Genomic DNA, 12,991 nt, shown 5'->3' on the forward strand with positions numbered 1-12,991 from the left:
GCCAAAGCTTAGCCTGACTGACTGCGTAGTTTTTAGTGCAGGAAGTCCTGGCAGTAGCGTCTAATTCTCCCCCTTGTGTGCGGTCACCTGCGAAGCGTGTTTGTCCTGGCCTCCTCCGCAGGCTACTGACTCTGGGCTTAGCCGGTGCCCGCAGCTACTTGGCCTGGCGGAGCCCCCATGAGCTGACGCCAGTCCAGCGTCTTTTTGTGCGCTTGCCAGCCATGTTGCTGCCACCTTGCGTGAACGAATGGCGGTTGGCACGGGGCTGCCTCAGTGGGGGGCGATGGGGAGAATACTGAGTGGGATCCCTTAGCGTCAGCGGAGCAGGAGAAGAGAAGAGAAGAAAAAGATGGGACAGAGTCTGATGGCAGAAGAGAGATATTGTGCTGCCAGTGTTTTCTTTTTTGAAAAAAAGTCTTTGGTTGCAAGGTCGAGAGGGTTTTTGAGATATCAGAGATGTTATGGAGAGCAAACTTTATCTGTCTTTTATGTGTCAGTTGGATTTGTTATATAGGCCTGTTTAAAGATGTACGTTTATATTGATTCCATTTATGGGAAGGATGTCTCATTCCAAAGTCTGTTACATAATTACAATTTCTCAACTATTGGTTTATACATTGACTTTGCAAAATTACTTCAGCTATGAGGTGAATACACAGTTAATATGGTTTTGTTTTTTTAACTGGCATAAAACACTGTCCTGCGCTTCCTAATACACAGGAAATTACTGTAACATTAGGCCAAATGACATTTTAGTCTGGTTTCTCATTCCCATTAATTGTTAGGATATTCTGTCAGAGACGCAGGCTACTTCTGTAAATGTCAGAAATCTCACAATGACATTCCAAGGTCTCTGTGTGATTACCATAATTACCCGTGAGCAATCTCTTCGTCTCTGTGTGTGTGTGTGTGTGTGTGTGTCTCTGTGTGTATGTGTGTGTCTCGCTTGCAGTCCCTCCATCTCTCTCTCTCGGCTTTTAATCTGGGCCGGCGATCTATTCATCTGAACATTATCTCAGCTGCAAATTGCGTATGTTCCCTCCTGGATGCTGAAGATGCTCCCGAATGCTCCAGCCCCTGCCTCGCTTACAGACGCTCGTCCTGAAGCCAGGGTTCCCACGCTTGGGATATCAGGCAATTTTGAGTGTAGCATGTTAGAATTTATCAAGGCATTTGTCAAAAGCAATATTTTCCTTGCAGTGTTAGTCTTTATTGGATCATTTCACACCTTTAATGTATCACATGGTTATTATCGTTAGCCAACTTTTTTTTGCACCCATTTATCCCCCATCACTTCAGGCAAGATATGTATGGGTGCATTAGTCCAACAGGGATGTGATCATAATTATAAGCAGTGCAAACTTTAAGTTCATTAACTTTGCATTCATGACAGGTCATGGTAACTCCGCTTTTTTTCTTGACAGGTCATGGTAACTCAACTTTTAGTGAAAGTGTGGGAAAAGTCAGGGAATTTGACATGTGACTTAGAATGGGAACCCTGAGAAGCTCATCTGCCATGTTTTCTCACGTGGGGTGGGGGGGTTCTCAGTCGGTCCCTGTGTGGTCCAGGAGGGTTTTGGGCCTGTGGCCGCTCCTGGGGAGGTTGGCGGAGGCTAGAGTGGCGTAGCAGAACTGAGCACTGATAACTGAAGATGGCTCACAGATCAATCAGGCAAGTGCGTCCTGCTTTGGAAGAAAGACACCGAGAGAGAGAGGCAGGGATCAAGTGGCGATACACTTTCACAAAATGAGAAGGCGCTGGAGAGCAGAAGCTGCTGGAATATTGATGGGACTCTTACTTTGTTTGTTTGTTGTTGTTTTCGTTGACTCCACTTAGAATGATTGCTGCTATTGCAGCATTAAACAGTAGGGCTTGTTCCATCACTTTGACTGATTTTGCGACTTGCCTACGTTGCATTTTTCTCTGTACAAATTCATTGTGCATTTATCCAGTAGCCTCAAGTCTTCATATTTTTTTTTTTTTTGCTGCCCGGGAGGTTTATGGGTAGGATGCAAGGCTTTCTCTCCTATAGCAAAGCATTACTAAAAAAAGCCTGGGTCTTAGATCCGAGCGAATGCAGCTCTTTGATATTGCTTTAAGCCCATTATGCTGAACTGGTGTTGCTATTTTTAGAACAGCTGCTTTCATACACAGTGTGAAGGCAAAAAATTTCAACGGGAGTGTCGCGTAGCCTAATGTGAGGCAGCAAGCCGAGCTGCCTGTCAGGTTTAATTAAATTGAAAAGCCAATCTAGTGCTGGCGTTTGTAAAGCTTTATTAATCAAACGATAACCCGCACGACCTCCCTATAATCAGCTTTCTCTCATGGGGTCTGTGTGTGCACACGGCATATAGGGAATAAAACAAGGGGGAGGGACTTAAAGGGTGAAAGGTGCAATAGCCAATGCGGCTCTCTGAGAAGTCTCATGATGGGCAGGTGTCTCAGCCTGTCAGAGCTATGCTCAAGTCAGCTTCAGTAGGGAGACATGCTTTCCTTTATGTTACTGTCTCTTTACCTCTCTCGTGATCAGGGCTTTCTCTCATAAATGCACACAGACACTCACTCACTAACACAAAATGTTTTGGGTCAGGTAGACTCCCTTTTTCTTTCATCATGTCCTTCACTGTTATGCTCTCTTTCTCTCACTCTCTTTATCTCTCTCTCTCTCTCTCTCTCTCTCTCTCTCTCTCTCTGTGTCGACCACACTCTTTTGTGCCACGTAGCAAATTCCTGTAGGTAGCTCCACCTCCACCCCCCCCCCCCCCTTCCCAGTGCACCTGTTAATCTCATTTAATCCGGCGACGGTCGGGAATAACTGGCTGGTGTGCCTGATGTTGTTGTTGATGATTTGTTGTGTCTGTCTGCCATGTTTATCCCATCCTCCTCCTGTTTTGTGTAGCGTGGCAGCATAAGACTGTCCCTCTGTGCCCACCGCGCTGTGGTGTGGCACTGCCAGGCCTTTCTTGTTTTGTTGCTGCTGTTATTTTTTGTTACCTTATTTATGTTTGTCTTTTTTTTTTATTGTTGTGCTTTATTATTATTGTTGTTGTTTGTTTGACTAATGCTTCTGTTCTTTTTTTTGTCTTCCTTTTGTCTTTTCTTTTGTCCTGTCCTCCTCTTGCTTGTTGTCTGCTGCCACCGCCACCACCACCACAATGACTTCACCAACCAACCAACCAACCAACCCACCCACCAATCAACTTCTGTGTGTGTGTGTGTGTGTGTGTGTGTGTGTGTGTGTGTGTGTGTGTGTGTGTGTGTGTGTGTGTGTGTGTGTGTGTGTGTCCACTTTGACCTTTGTGTGTGTGTGTGTGTGTGTGTCCGTTTGTCTGTGTGTGTGTGTGCACCTGTCCACCCTCCTCTAGCATCATGCAGAGATCAAAGAACCCCCTGGCTGCTCAGGTAAGGTGCCGATCTTTGTGTGTGTGTGTGTGTTTGTGTGTCTGTGTGTCTTTGTGTGTCTGTGTGTTTTTGTGTGTCTGTGTGTTTTGTGTCTTTGTGTGTTTGTGTGTCTATGTTTATGTGTGTGTACGCATACTTGTTTATGTAGAGAGAGAGAGACAGACAAGTACAGTGGGCAGTGCTTCGACTTGGCCAGCTTCACTCGCGGTCCGCGCGGGATCACACGGTATCACGCGGTATCACGCGGTATCACGCGGTATCACACGACTTTAATTTGTATTTTTCCAGTGAGACGCTGCAACAACCCAAACAACCGGTAGATGGCTCAGGTGAGCAGGGTGTCTCGTAAAAAGAAATGGAGCCTGGAAAACCGTACAGACTTCACTACAGACTTTACCAGACTGGTTTAGAAATAATTTAATAGCCAGAAATATGCCTGCCCTGCCCTAATAAAGAAATATTTGGTTAACTGCGAGTGAATCCCGTTTGCAGCCGTAGAAGAAACACAGGACAAATTAAACATTCTGGTTTTCTCCTAGTGCAACGATGATAGACAGACATCATTTGGACAAAATATAGAGCATATTAACCTCCGTTGCTCAGCCAAATGCTTTCCTGTTACGTCCTGTTATCACGGAGTTACAGGCGATAAACGATTTTTGATGGTCACAAGTTTACTTCATTAGCGGTTTATTTTTTTGATTATTAAAGAGTGTTTTTCATTTAAAGGTTTGACTTCGTGCTTATTCAGTAGAGCATGTAGTGCTCTTCCCAATCCCAGACATTCACATTGCATGTTTGTTTGTAATAGATGCAACCGCGAGATAGGCTACGCGTTTGACGGCAATGAGTTGTTAACAGACATGAACCAAGACATGTACTGTAGCCCAGCAGCAATCTAGGGACTGTTCGTTATTTATTGAAGGGGCCACCGGAGGAATTTTGAGTGCTTCAGTCAAAAGTTGCATGACCCTCCCTTGCCTGCTACTAGAAATTGTTCAATTGTTCAACATTCTTAAATCAATCTTTCCCGTGAGCACAAATAATCATATGTGATTAATAATATGACAAATAATCCCTGTGCACGGGAACCGAAACAATGCATGCCAACTTTTTCCGTGTTTCTCACGTATTTTAACTTCCCCCCCCGCTGTCTTGCCGTTTTAATCTTTACCCGTAGAATATCCCATATTTTAATACTCTCATAACAGCCCTGCCATCGGGCACTTTTTCAGAGCTATCTGTGGGCAGCCTCTTCAAACACTTGTTTGTGTGTGTGTTGATGACTTCCGTTTTGATGATGTGTGTGAGTGCAAAGACTTCCGTTTTGCGCAATATATAGTAACTGCAGCTAGTCAATTCACTTGGACCAACAGCAAATGCAGTAAGCTTACCTCTCAGCTCAAGTATGTGTGTGTGATAGTTCTTGACTGATATCTTTACAAGTCTTCTGCTTCGTTCACATGCATGATGAAGAAAGAGATGCTATTGTAAGATAGCTGGAAAAATTCTACTTTTTGTTTATTTGTAAAGTTGAATTCAAGACTACTGCACGGGATCATGGCGAACGTGTTGGCGTAGTCAAATTGTCCATATCACCAAAGCACTAAGGGGAGATGTGCCTAAACGAATAGAAAAACCCTGACTCTCTTAATTAGAACAATGAATTTGGTTTTTCGACCACATTAGGCTAATTAGTTTTGACAAATTGGTCAGAGATTGCCTGCAGACTAATATCAGTATTTAAGCAATAGCACTTGATTAAAAGATGATTGGCTGAATGACTCCAGTCGCAAGAAGCACAGGCTTACCATTTATGACTGCAGTGTATTTGGAGACAATGAGACATTATAGGCAAGGGAAACAGCGGTGTTATGCTAATAGATTAAAGATTCAGTGTTGACATTGGTCTTATTGAAAAGCAGGCTAGTAAGACATTGCTGACATTCTTATATTGTTGCGAACTTAAAAATATTTCATTATCTTATTATCGGTGAGACTGCCATGGTAAAAAATTTTTTAAAAACAGTTTTTTTTTGGGACATAATGGGGTCATGAATGCCAAAATGCTTGGAGGGACTTTGTGCCATATCCACAGCGTTTTGGGGACATGTGTGTGTGTGTGTTTGTTTGTGTGTGTGTGTTTGTTTGTGTGTCGTGTGTCGTGTGCAAGTGAGTGGCTGGGTGTGTTTGAGGATGTGAGGTGATGGCAGAGGTGGGAAGGGGAGTTTTTGTGCCTATATATATATCCTGTGACTGGACAGGTCAGGGTCACAGTGGGGAAGCCATGTGCTCTCTTGAAGCCCTAACTCACTGCTGCATGACATGCAGATACACACACACACACACACACACACACACACACACACACACACACACACACACACACACACACACACACACACACACACAGCTCAGGCCTAAGAGGAAGTGAGACAAACCGCCCACATCCTTTTGCGTTTCTCAAATGCTCAGCGCAAACAGCCATCTGAATCGGTGAACAAGCTGCACTGGTCGTACTGTATCACAAATGAACCACATTGAAGAGATTAAGGACACAGGACAGGTCTTGGTTTCAAACTTGTTTTTTATGGGGTTGTAGCCTATCAAAATGTTTCTCCCTCATGGAGAATAACTAACACAAAAATGTATTTTCTGAAATCGTTATCTGTTACATTACCTTTTCAGTTTCATAATGTTCTAGGCTGTTACAATATAAAGTATAGTATGACCTCCATGTTTTGAAACATGTTTGTTGACAGCTAACATCCTGTATTCTGTTCAGATTAATTTTGATGGTATCGTGTGATAGAAGACAAGTACACACACTTGTCATTCCTGCTAGCCACTCAGGTCATGTACTACAGTTCTGTGGTACAGGTTGGATAACCTCGTGAACATTATAACAAGCTTTCACAGCAGCACATTGTCAATTATATTGCAAAAATAGAGAAGTTGGTGAGCCAGCAAGTGTCAAATGTGCTTTTGATGGTGTTTTTTCTGCTTGTTAGTATTAGAAGAGTTTCCTGTTTTCTGTGTACATGTAGGTCTCATTAAATGTCAAGAATGAGCTCTGTTTCCCTCACTCTCTCTCATGCAGCACAAACTCACTTCCACAAACACACCACTCACTCTTACTCTCTCCAAATTTATACAAACACTCTCTCTTATATACGGTCATAGACAAGCAGGCTGGCACACACACACACACACACACACACACACACACACACACACACACACACACACACACACACACACACACACACACACACACACACACACACAGAGACTGATTCCTAAAAGGACGTATTGAGAGGGGCATGAGCTGATTGAATGAGTGTGACTGCAGTCATGAGGTCCTGTAGAGGGCTTGCTGTATGGACCCCTTTAGTAGCCAGTACCCGAGGCCATTTTCCACTGAAGTTTGGAGAAATTTAGGATGTTCAGTAGGTCTGTTAGCTATAATTGTTCAACATATTAGCCAAAGCATAAATCAGGCTCAGTGCTGGAAGTTCCGCAGTTCCTGAAATAGTTCTGCAGTTACTGAATTCCTGAAATAGTTCCTCCACTACTCCGGAAAAGCCCTATTATCCTGTAGGGGGGATTTCTTACACCACACTCTTACTCTTACCAGGGAGATTACAGGAAATCCCCGTTCAGTTAATCTAGACTGTAACGGCTAAACTGTTGTTTGTGTTTTTTGTTTCACTGACCTTTTGACCTCTGTCTGAAGCCAGAGTAAACCACTGATGGCCTAATTTGGTTAGAAATATGATCGTCTCCAGAGGAGCAATTGGCTTGAGTTTGCTCTCTGACTCACTGTCTTAAGGATTGCTATCCGTTAGTCTGTGCCAGTGTTAGCCTGATGTTGCACAGATTTGAAACAGGCTTTCTGGGATGTGATTTGTTTAGTCGGGCGAACCATCCCTGAAATGTCCTCCTCATCCCAAAGACAATCTCTTGTCACCACCACATGCCGTTTTCACGGTGTTGGGAAGGAAGGTGGTGTGAACTGTGAACTAGAACGCTGAGCTAGAGTGTGCCAGAACGCTTGTGAACACACAGCCTTGTGAACAGCGCAGCTATCACCGCCACATGTGCATCACTCTAATCAGCTTGCTCTTGTGTCTTTGGTTTGATGATGAAAATCTGACATTACATCTGGTTGTATGTGAGGTGTTAGGTTAGTGTACAGCCCGCGGGCTTTTATTTCCAGGTACCGTGTGTGCAGACTGCAGTATAAATATGGCCTATTGTTAAATCCCTGCTGGGCATTCAGACAGGAGATTGACTGCAGTACCACCCCCCTTCTTCTCTATTCCTCTCCCTTTCTCACACACACACACACACACACACACACACATAGTCACTTCAGAAGCATTTGTTCGTTTTATTTCCTGTGCGGATTCTGTCATAGCCGTCATGGTTGGATTATTTTGTGTGTGTGTGTGTGCGCGTGTGTACATTTAATACAGTGACACAGATGTACTGTAGCATATCTCCAATCTGCTGTCTGACAACACATGTTGACCAGACACACACCAAAGCATGAGGGGGTGTTGGAGAGATAATCTGATCCGGGCTGTGATGTCCACTGCAAATTGCGTTGTGAACTTTTAAGCCTTTGTTCCATTGAGACACAGCTTTAGGGAAAGCCAGTGCTCTCTGTGGCCAGGCACTGCTCTGGACATTGCCCCTCTGCGCCACCAGAGGGTGTGCTGAGTGCAGTAATCAGCCTCTACCAAGAGATTTTTCTAGAAAGCCACCCAAGCACCTCTCACTGGACATAGACTCCCTCATGTTTCAGTGGCTCCTTTTCCTTAATGATTCTGTCTCATCGTATTTGTATTTGTTGGGTGTTTTCTATACGGTAACACAGCTGACATTGGGAAAAGCATTTTTAGTGACTGTTTCTTTCTCTGTTGTCTACTGTATCTACAGCTGCCTTAATGCCTGGTGATGATGCGGCCCTTTTGACCCCGGGGAGGATGAGTCAGCGCCAAGGAAAGGAGGCGGGCCTTCACACGCCCAATCGAGACCTGCTCACAAGCCCCTCCCTCAGTCCTGGGGTCAGCTACAGCCATGGTAAGAGTTCTTTTGCTTATCTGACACACCGGTGAAAGACATCCAGGGCCAGACTGTGTGGTCCAGTCTGGGGCGATTAGATCTATGGTGGTGGACTTTTTTTTTTTGATTGTGCATTTGTTAAGTGAATGCACTAATTTGGTAAGCAAGTGCTGTTCATGAAAACATCTCTGTCCTTGTTTGCCATACACAACATGACATGCAAAGTGGGTTTCCTTTGGTGTGCAAGCATCTTGTGTTATCGTGGGGAGCATTCTGTGTCTCCTCCAGCATTGAAGATGGGAGCTCTTCAGAACTGATTAATGCAAAGCTTCACAGCATTGTGATCGTGCCCTTCAAAAGCTGAAGTGTTTTGGTTTGGTTTTCATTAAAAAAATATCTTGAGAGAGGCATTGCTTGGTCAACACATAATTTAGGAAAAAGTATCAGTGTCCATCAATGATGACAACTTCCCATATGCCAAAAATCCATACCGAGGTATACATCACCATGAGACTGCATGATGACAAGTGACATACAGCGTTACACCTCTATTCAAAGACAGGTGTTTTCTGCCCTTCATCACTGACTACTGTGTTGAACCTTTTGTGTAATTTCTGAAGAGTCCTAGTTTTATGTCTTGGACTGAATGTTAGCTGTGAGAGATGCATCTCTTGTTTTGAAATGGCAGGTCAAAGCACTTATGATTGCTGTAGTATTATTTTTAATAATAATAACCACAAAGCTTTATTTACAGTACATGTGTCATACACAGGATGTAACTCCAAGTGTTGCATCCTGTGTCATGTTTAAAGTCGCACTATACCAATGGAAGTGGTCACCTTGACCAGTATGGGGCAGTGATGTAATGTCTGTTTCACATAGCCGGACTGCCCTACACAGTCCTACTGTCTTTTTGTGCATTTTTCATTACTGACCACTAGAGGGCGCTGCTTAGCTGAGACCACAGCGGTGCTGCATTCTGAACTGCAGTTCACTGATGATGATTGGAGTCAGCCTCCATTCCGTCAGGATCTGATTGGTAGCTGAGTGTATGCAGGAAGACTTCAGCTGTTTGACGCATTCTGATTGTGTGTGTGTGTGTGTGTGTGTGTTCCCAGTGTAAAATCGTATCTAACTCTTGCAGACAGTTGAATTTTTCCTGTTCTGTTTCTGGCCAGCATAAGTGAGTGTTCTCAACATCAAACACTATGTGTCCATAAAATTTGTTCTTAGCTGAATGTCAATGGGAGAAGGTGGTGAAGAAGTGTTGAGATATGTTGGAAGTGGTCACTGTTCATTATCAATCAGCCTTGGATGGTACAGTACTAGCACCACTGAATACCATATTTCTCTTTCTTTACCTATTTAAAAAAAAAAAAAAAAAACCTTTCAAATGTTTGGCCGTCCTCTACAGTTTCTCCAGACATCCAGCGTCCAGGCTCCTGTAAGACAATATTGGCCGCTCCATTCCGAGTGCATTGACACAGAAGGTGAGCCGTGCACTGCTCTTGTCCCCTTGCCTCTCATCGAGCTTATCCACTTAGCCGGGGCGACAAAGTCCTCTCGGCCCATCACCTTGCCCCTGCTTCACCTCCATTCCTACCTTTGGGGCTCCAGACACCTACCTGACTATCCCCTTAAGCCTGACGTCAGTGTGAGACCATGCACCAGTACTGTTCCTCATGCTGGGATCAAGGCTCTCAGGCACTCTGCCTGATTTCAGGCGTGTGTCAGGCTGTATTAAGATTTGAATATGAATAATACATGTACCGACTTCAAAAATGACTGGTTACTTCAGGCAGGGATATTTTCCTTACTTTAAGCTTTGTGGGTTGATGATGAAGTGTCCTTAAACAAGTGGATAACTGAATCATATGGGCCAAAAGCATCCATAGGTCTTAACCAATGTTAAAGCCAGATTGATGTACGGCAGTGCGGATAATTAGTTGATGAATGGGTCAATTCACCTCTGAGCCTCTGAGCCTCTGAGCCACCTCTGTTGACTGGTTTCATTTGACCACATTGGGGGAGGAATGAAGAAATGCTGTTGGTTTACTTAGCTTCGTATCCACCTTAAAGGTACACTATGCAGGTTTGGGTATTTTTGGCGAGTTTAAAGCTCCCTCTAGAGTCGCAATGTATTTATATGTTAGCAAACTTATCGCGACTTATCCCCCCTGTATGCAATGCAAATGCTTTTGTTGTGGAGGTGAAGGAGTAACAACAGGCAAAAACTATCTCCAAAGAGCTATATCTACTGACGAGGTAATGTTTCAGATTCTCACGAGTTTTGGTTGGGCGCCACTCTTGGAAGTTGTCTGGCTGGTTTTCTCGGTAGGGACTTGCTACGTCTATGCTGTATAGCTATGCTAGGTGAACGATTCGCCTATTACAAGTTCGTTTACTATCAAATTGGCTTCATAAAGGGGAAAATCTTGCGTAGTGTGCCTTTAATTGATGTCAAATACAGGTGTTGATTGTCTTACAGTGGCCCTCAGAACTGTGATGCATATCCTCATGGTCGATATTCTCTGTCGTATTTTTTCGAGTTGATTCTGGCGAGGTTTTGGCTCTCTTTAGAACTGTCTATTTAGAACTGTCCCAGCACTCCCAATACTTATCTAGAGATGAAAATCCTCATATTCTGTTTGAAGCATCCTCTGTTGTTGTTAGCACTGATATTGGACCGTAGGTGTGACAGGTTGTGCAGATAATGTGTTTGTGTGTTTAAGTGTGGGTGAGTGTTATATGAGTGTTACATGAGTATTATTTTGGTTCTCAATCAGATTGTGATGTTCAAATGCAAGCACATCCCTCCCACACATCTGTGTTAAATGGGATTGTGGTGTACTATGAATGGCTGTCTTCACTCACACACACATGTATGCGCACACACACAAACATACACACACACACACACACACACACACACACACACACACACACACACACACACAAACACACACAAACACAGACATCAAAAAACCCTGCTGGATGAAAAGTGCCTCTACCTCTGAGGCCTCCGCAACTCTGAACACTGTCTCCATAGCAACCTCTGCAGCTCTGAGCTGTCCTTTATAGCTCTTGTCTGGAGTGGAGGGTGGCGATGGGAATCGATCAGTCACCACACACCCTATAGTGCTACCTTTTATGATAAATGCTCTTCCCCATTGGCCTCTGGGTGCACAGCGGATGCTTTGTACCCGAGCCCGCTCTGTTACCCACACGTACACTTGATAAAGAACGAATTGCTCGGCTAAATGACATTCGATACCGCTAACCTGCGCTTGACCTCACACCAAGAACATGGGGAGCAGAAGAGGATCAGTCTTTTAAATGGACCAGCTGCTGTTTGCAGCCTCTGCTGTTGGGCTCAGCGAGTCAGTCAGTGAGTGTACACCTGCAAAGTGTTCTCACTTAAAGCGGCCCAAGTTGCTTTTCTTTTCTTTAGTCCTGAGAGAGAGAGTGAGAGAGAAAGAGAGAGGGAAAATAAGAAAAAGAAACCTACAGTACACGGGACACGAAGGGATTTGGACTTAGCCTTTGAGGATTATGTCCCAGTCATGTAGGGTGAGAAGAGTCATGAGCAAGTATCCACCAATCCAGGCGAAGATTGCCCATTTCCTTTTTGGCCTTCGACCAATGAGATGTGCCCTTTTAGCTGATTAAGATGATGCACTGTTGTGTGTGTGTGTTTGCACACTGACACTGGAATAAGTCTGCAGGGAGCAAAGGCAGAAGCCATGGAGGATATGTCAGCCGTTTGGCAGGGGATATGCGTGCCTACCCATCACACAGAACAGTAGTCTAGGCGACGTTGCGTGCTCAGATGGGACTTAGATAGTGTGTGTGTGTCTGTCTGCCTGTGTTTGTCTGTGTATTTGTGTGTCTGTGGTAAGTCAAAGCTTTGGAAAAGAAACACCCGGCTGCTTTGGCAAATGTAGGGCCTTTACTGAAATTCTTCAAGACAGGCAAGTACTGCCGCGTAGCTGGATTCCATAGAGCACATCCCTAACAACCTGTTAGTCTCCTATTGGTAGCATCTGGATCCCCCCTCTCCCCACCTCACCTGTGTTGGTTTCCCAAGTTCTTAATTTCTTTATTTCTTCAGTGCTTCCTGTAGCAACACCATCCTGATGTCCAAGCGTCCAGTGTTAGCATGTCTATACTACCGTCTCTCTCACAGTATAAGTTCATAGGCTAGACATAGGCTAATGTTACTTACAAGGACAAAACAAGGTAAAATAAACAGGCAGGTGTGAGGTTGGGGGAGACTTGTGTCCTCTCAGGTCTCGGATCAGAAAGCCTCTTTGTCAGAGACTTAATCCCGATTCAGTGGGTCTTCAAGTGTGTTAAGAAAACCATTCTGGGAGATTCCTAATGGAAATCACCGCATAAGCTTATTTTGCTTATTGTTATTATTATTTACCTAATCCTGACTTTTGACCAGATGTGGTCCTTATAGATCCCACACACATTTTACTGTGCAGTAATCTATGTTGAAAGGGAAACTAGCGA

At 44.2% G+C, this 12,991-nt stretch overlaps 1 protein-coding gene across 10 annotated transcripts in view; it reads left to right on the top strand.

The window, feature by feature from the left end:
- The window catches only part of osbpl8 (oxysterol binding protein-like 8), an 82,853-nt gene that overhangs the window by 37,675 nt on the left and 32,187 nt on the right, over nucleotides 1-12,991 (top strand). For 8 of the 10 annotated variants that reach the window (XM_048267497.1, XM_048267499.1, XM_048267493.1 and 5 more), the window contains 2 exons: nucleotides 3,367-3,403; nucleotides 8,348-8,491. In XM_048267497.1, coding sequence (XP_048123454.1) covers nucleotides 3,367-3,403; nucleotides 8,348-8,491 — 181 coding nt within the window. The remainder of the gene's footprint in view (nucleotides 1-3,366; nucleotides 3,404-8,347; nucleotides 8,492-12,991) is intronic. The other 2 variants (XM_048267504.1, XM_048267505.1) reach the window with 1 other exon arrangement.

Source organism: Alosa alosa, chromosome 17 (assembly GCF_017589495.1).
Source record: "Alosa alosa isolate M-15738 ecotype Scorff River chromosome 17, AALO_Geno_1.1, whole genome shotgun sequence".
Lineage (NCBI taxonomy): Eukaryota > Metazoa > Chordata > Actinopteri > Clupeiformes > Clupeidae > Alosa > Alosa alosa.